The sequence below is a fragment of the Belonocnema kinseyi genome, chromosome 8 (assembly GCF_010883055.1).
Source record: "Belonocnema kinseyi isolate 2016_QV_RU_SX_M_011 chromosome 8, B_treatae_v1, whole genome shotgun sequence".
NCBI classification, from domain to species: Eukaryota; Metazoa; Arthropoda; class Insecta; order Hymenoptera; family Cynipidae; genus Belonocnema; species Belonocnema kinseyi.
The window spans coordinates 65,772,374-65,778,564 of NC_046664.1; the positions used below are offsets into that span (position 1 = coordinate 65,772,374).

General features: G+C 23.9%; 1 protein-coding gene across 2 annotated transcripts in view; it reads left to right on the plus strand.

Annotated features, from left to right (window-relative positions):
* The first annotated feature begins 409 nt into the window (after window positions 1–409).
* LOC117178058 (protein dopey-1 homolog) overlaps window positions 410–6,191 on the plus strand; it is a 178,781-nt gene continuing 172,999 nt past the window's right edge. For both annotated transcript variants that reach the window (XM_033369267.1, XM_033369268.1), the window contains exon 1: window positions 410–1,131. In XM_033369267.1, the coding sequence (XP_033225158.1) occupies window positions 1,076–1,131 (56 nt within the window). In that variant the 5' untranslated portion in view covers window positions 410–1,075. The remainder of the gene's footprint in view (window positions 1,132–6,191) is intronic.

The window sequence follows — 6,191 nt, forward strand, 5'->3', positions numbered from 1 at the left end:
AAAATGCTAAATTAAAGAAAAAATCTTTTTTTTCCTAACATCGGAATTAGACATGTTTTTTGCATGGAAATCGCATTGTTTTTTGATCAATTACTACAAAATTCTAATTTATGATTACGAAATTATTTTCGATGCATTTTCCAATCATTATTACTCATAAATATTAAATCTGAATATTTATATAATTCAAACTCAGCGCGTAAACAGTGACCAATCGGGTTGTCGGCGCCTGGTCGGCGCGACGCAAGCGCAGTTTGAAAAGTTCCCAAGATTGGAGACACTGGAGCAAAGATCTGGAGCCAGGGGGGTCACGTGTTCGATTCTGACCGATTTGACGTTTGCAGTTTTGAAAACGACCCTCAGGTAACTTCAGTGTTCAGATGATATAGTGTGACGGGGAACAACATCGTCGCAATAACTATAATAACTCACATTGTGAATTTGTTGCTCTGTTAATTCTAGTAATTTTTTTTGTGTCAGCTTCAGCCAAGTTTAGTTCAGTGTTCAGTGGTCAGTGCGCGCGTTCCATATTCGCAAAGAATCGCGAACAACAAACTAGGCGATATGACAGATGGAAAGAAGTTGTTAGAAAAATCTCGTCGATTGAACGTGGAATCCTGAACATTTCTAAGATCAAAGTCGTACTTTGCGCGCGAATTTGAGTGATTCGTATCGTTATCGTGAACCAGTGACCAGAATAATCGTGACCTTTCCTGATTTCGCCATAACTCTATCTTATCGAATGACATATGCCTTGAACTTTAATCGTTTTCAATGTCAACATCGAAGGTGAATAGTTTGGTTAAGATGGGTTAGAATCGCCTTGGAAAGGGTCAGGATTAAACGGGGTTTTCCCAATTGACTATTCCTAAACGATGATTCAGATTTGGAAAGAAATCGCGACGTATGGAGAAATTGGAGCAGAGGTTTTCGTCATGGCCTCATTTTAGGGACAAATAAACGAAATTTTGTGCGTGCATTGTGGATTAGAGTGATAGTGCTGAGTGTTGATTCGGTAGTATGTAAATAAAGCAAGTTGTCAGTTTTGTTAGGAAGTTGCGTGTCAACAAGCAAAATGGGTTCCATCGCTTTGGAAGAGTACGAGCTGATGAAGGACTCGAAATATCGAGTGTAAGTACCTAACGGTTTGATTGTTATTAAATATTTTCACATTTTTTCAAATCGTTTTCTCCGATCTTAAAATCTTGCCTATTCAACCATTTTTTGGCTAGTCCGGATTTAAAAGGCCGAAATGAAAAAGTGTCCAGTGAAAAATTAAATTTATTTGCTAAGCAAAATTTTCAGTTTGTTTTGTATCTAATATTTCTTTATGTCTTAAAAGCGGAGTGGCTAAACGCAACTTCATGAAAATATATGTGAAGAGGTTAACATTTCTTTGTTTTGCTAGTTTTTCGTTACAATTTAAGATTTAACAAAATTTTTCAAATTTAAAAGCGTTTAAATTTGATTTGATCAAAAACTTGAAATTTTTAGCAAAATATAACTAAAAATAATTAAATTTCCAAACGAATAAATAAAAATTATTCAGTGAAAGAACTTTTTTCAAAGTCAAGGAAATTTGCCGCGCGTATTCCTAATTTTTTTTTTAATGGCAATATAAAATTATATAAAAAATTATTCTTCATGTGTAAAAGTAGCTTTATATTAATGTATTTAAGTATTTTGTTTAAAACTTATTTTTTTAAATTGGGAATGTAACAGTTGAAAATTCAACTACATGGTTGAAAATTCATGTACCTTGTTGCATTTTTTTAAATAGAATATTATTGGTCTTGATTGAAATTGTTTAAAAGATTACTGACTGGGTTGAAAAATCGTTTTTTTGTTGTTGCAAATTAATTTTTTAAACTGAAAAAATTTTAATATTTTTTAGTTTAAAAATTCATTTGTTTCGTTGAAAATTGAACTATTACGTTTAATAACTGTTCTTTTAAATTAATTTTTTATAGTATTTTTTTATTTATAAATTAATTGCTTTGGTTGAAAATAGATTTAATTAAAAATTCATCTGTGATTGAAGAAAGAGCAATTTTGTTAAAAATTTGTTTTTTATTCGACCCTAAAATTAATTTTTGTTTACGAAAAATTTACCTATTGCAACTGAACATTCCATAATTTTAGTTAAAAATTCATCTCTTTGATATTTTGTTGAAAATTAATTTCTATTAACTACTTCATTTTTCATTCAGAATTTATCTTTTTTGGAATAAAAAAATTTAATTACTTGCTTGAGAGTTAAATTCTTTTTTAAAAAATTAATTTTTTTATTTAAAGATTAATCGACTTAATTAAAAATTCATCCGTGTTTGAGGAATGAGCTGTTTTGTTGAAAATTCGTTTTTTATTTGGCCTAAAATTAATTTTTGTTTACTAAAATGTATCTATTGAAGTTGAACATTCTATAATTTTAGTTAAAAATTCATCTCCTTTGTTGAGTATTAATTTTTTAAACTGAAAATTTAACTGTTGAATTTTTGTTTAAAAATAAAAAATTTTTAGTTGAAAATTCAGGTATTTGGTAGAAATATCAATTACTACATCTTTATTTTCGAATTCATCTTTTTTGCAATGAAATTTAAATAATTGGTTGAAATTTAAACTCTTTTGTTAATAATTTATTTATTTTTGGTTGAAAATTGTATTTTTGTCAACTGAAGATTTATCTCTTTTGTTGAAAACTCGTCAATAGTTACAATTTTTTTTTTTGAAAATTAATTTTGTACCTGCAAATTGATCTATTCTATTTTCTGGCTAAAACCCGATCTTTTTTAGTTGAAATTTCAATAATTTGGTTGACACATCATGTATTTTGCTGAAAAATCGTATTTTTTGGCAGTAATTAATTTTCTTGTTTTAAAATTAATTTTTTGGTTGAAAATTCAATTATTCTAATTAAAGATTCATTTTATTTGATGAATAATCTTTCTGTTTAAAATTCATTATTCAAATATTTTATTAATTATTAATTTAATTTTATTAATTAATTATTTAAATATTCGGTTGAAAATTAATATTTTTATGATAAAATTAAACTATTTCATTATGAAGATTTATTATTTTAGTTGTAAATTCATCATTTCGGCTGCAAATGTAACTATTTTTTGGAAAATTAGTTGTTCTTTTTAGATGAATATTGATCTTTTTTGGTTTAAAATTTATTCATTTGGTTGAAAATTTGTCTTTTTTATTTGAAAATTCAAACATTTCGTTGAAAATTCATTTTTTTGTTGTTGAAAAAGCGTATTCTTTGGCAAAACATTAATTTTGTAGTTTAAAATTAATTACTTTGGTTGATATCTATTTTTTAAAATAAATTTTCTTACCTGAAAATTAAACTATTCCATTTTTGGTTGAAAACTGGTCCTTTTTAGTTTAAAATTTATTCATTTCGTTGAAAATTTATTTTTCTTAGTTCAAAATTCAACTATTTGGTTGATAATTTATGCATATTTGTTTAAAAAAGTCGTATTTTTTTATCTAAAATTAATTTTAATGTTTGAAATTAAATTCATTACTTTGATCAAATTTTTCTTTTGTAGAAAATCGTCTTTTATCGTAGAAATTAAACTTTTATAGACTGAAAGTTAAACTATTCCATTTTTGGTTGAAAACTGATCTTTATCAGTTTAAATTTTATTCATTTGGTTGCAAATTTTTATTTTCTTAGTTCAAAATTCAAGTCTTTCGTTGATAATTTATGTATTTTTTGGATAATCGTCTTTTTTTAGAAACTCAATCCTTTTATTTGTTTCAATTAAATTTAATATAGTAACCACATTAATTTTACCTAAATATTCCCTCAAAAAACAGGTTCACTACTACAAATTTTAAAAGATAATTTAATTTAATATAAAATATAATTTAAAACAAATTTAAAATAATTTTGAATTTTGTTTACATGACATTATTTAAATTTTAATCTTTTCTATTTTACAATTATTTAGGTATTTTTCACTATTTTTCTACTATCATAGTTTCGTTGAAAATTTAATTCTTTTTTGGATTTGTTACTATTAATATAGCATAAAGCCTATAAAATGGTTTTTAATGGCGAACAATTCTGCAACGCAGTTTTAATTTTATCCTCGCCTATACAAAGTTGCTTGTTCAAATTATAATAATTAATTTTTTAATTCCTAGAATTGCTCTGTAATAATGTCCATTAAACCTTTATAGTTCGACATTTCTTAATAGTTTTTTTTAACTTTAATGTTTATTTGTCATTGGAAAAAGAGTATTTTCAATACTCTACAACTTACGATACAGAATATAATAGTTTTGTATTCCGTGATAAGGAAATGGTTTGCATAATCCTTTTGCTTAAAAATAATTTTGTGAATCTTTTAAAATATTGAATCATTTCCATTCATTTAACACTGGAAAATTTTCGTAATTTAATAAATTTTTAGATGTTTAAATATATTTAAATTAATTTAGCACATTTTTTTAATTAAAATTAAATTTTATTATATTTCAATCCAAATTGCTTTCAGTTTGAAATTGTCTAGTTCTAGAATTTTATTTTTGAAACACTGTTAAATACTTTAAATTTCAAATTATCCTGTTATCAATTTACAATCTGTAAATTATATATAAAATCTGTAACTTTTAATTTTAATTTCTCTTTCAACGTTTGAAATTTTGAAAGATTCAATTCAAAATTCTATTTTATACACTGCTAGTTCAAAATGGTCAAACTTGTTATTTTTATTTATTTATTTTTTACATTTCTTGAGTGAAAGAATATGTATTTGAGTTTTTATTTTCTTTAAGATTCACTATTATTACCTTAAAACAAATAAAGATTTGAATATGAATAGGTATGTTGATTCAAATGTGCAACGTTTGTTCATAACAAAGTTCCACCTTTCATTCCATTTTATTTTTTCACAAAAATTGGAAAATAAATTCTTTTAAATAACAAAATACAGGAATTTTCAACTAAATAGTTTAAATTTAAACTAAAAAAGATCAATTTTTAACAAAATATGATCATTAGAAATCTGCTTCTATTTTCAACAGTTAAAAGTTTGAATTTATTTGTTGTAAAATTAATCCTTATTTTTAATAATTAAATATTTTTTTGTACATATCTTCTATGATTTAAAAGTAAAATACTTTTCGTTTGAAATATCAAATATTAAAATTTTCCGTTCCCAATTAATTTGGCATCATTTGTAGTGGTTAATTCATGTATTTTTCGAAAAAATTTCTTTTTTGGTGTAAAAGTAACCTTCTGGGTTGAACATTTATCTATTTGATTGAAAATTAACTTGTTTGTTGAAAATTAAAAACTGTGTAATAGAAATTTCGTTTTTTTTTTGCTCGAAAATTCGACAATTTGCTTGATATTTGTTGTTGACTTTTTGACTGCAAACTCTTCATCGGCTGAAAATTATTAGTTTCATTTAAAATTCATCTATTTAGTATTAAAATTCCTCTCTAAATTTTTAAAGTAGAACAATTTGAATTTTTAAAGAATAATTTTTCAGTTTTGCAAAACTACAGAATTTTAGAAAAAACTCGAATACATTTAAAAGATATTAAAAAGTTTTGAAAATATCAAAAAATAATTTTGAACCTAAAAAAAATATTTCAACAGATATAAAATAAGTTGTAGATTCTTAAAAAATTCGTAAAAAAAAATAAAAGAATTTTGAAAAGTTTCAAGATTTTTTAAAGATTTCTGGTAAAATTTTAAATTATTTTTTTTATTCATTAAAATTTAAGTTAAGAGAGTATTTAAAAAGGTTTCCAAACATTCGAAAAGATTTCGAAAATTGTCAGAAAAGAACCTTAAATATTTTAGGGTCATTTTTTAATTTTTGTAAAATTTTATGGGAAATTTGAAAGATATTTAGAAGTTTTCGAAAATTGGAAAAATATTTTAAAATTTGAAAATATCTCAGGATAATACAAAAATTTTAATTAGTTTTCAATTAAAAGCATTCAAAATTTAATATTTTCATATTTAAAGCCTTAATAGTTACAGAATTTTAAAACAGTAGCGTGTGAAATTGAATAATATTAGGTTTAATTTTTCAAAACGATATAATTCGAAATAGAATGCGATTAAATTTCAGCACAAAAAAATGAAAACTATTTTCTATGGTCAGGCATTATTATTATTATTATTATTATTATTATTATTATTATTATTATTATTATTA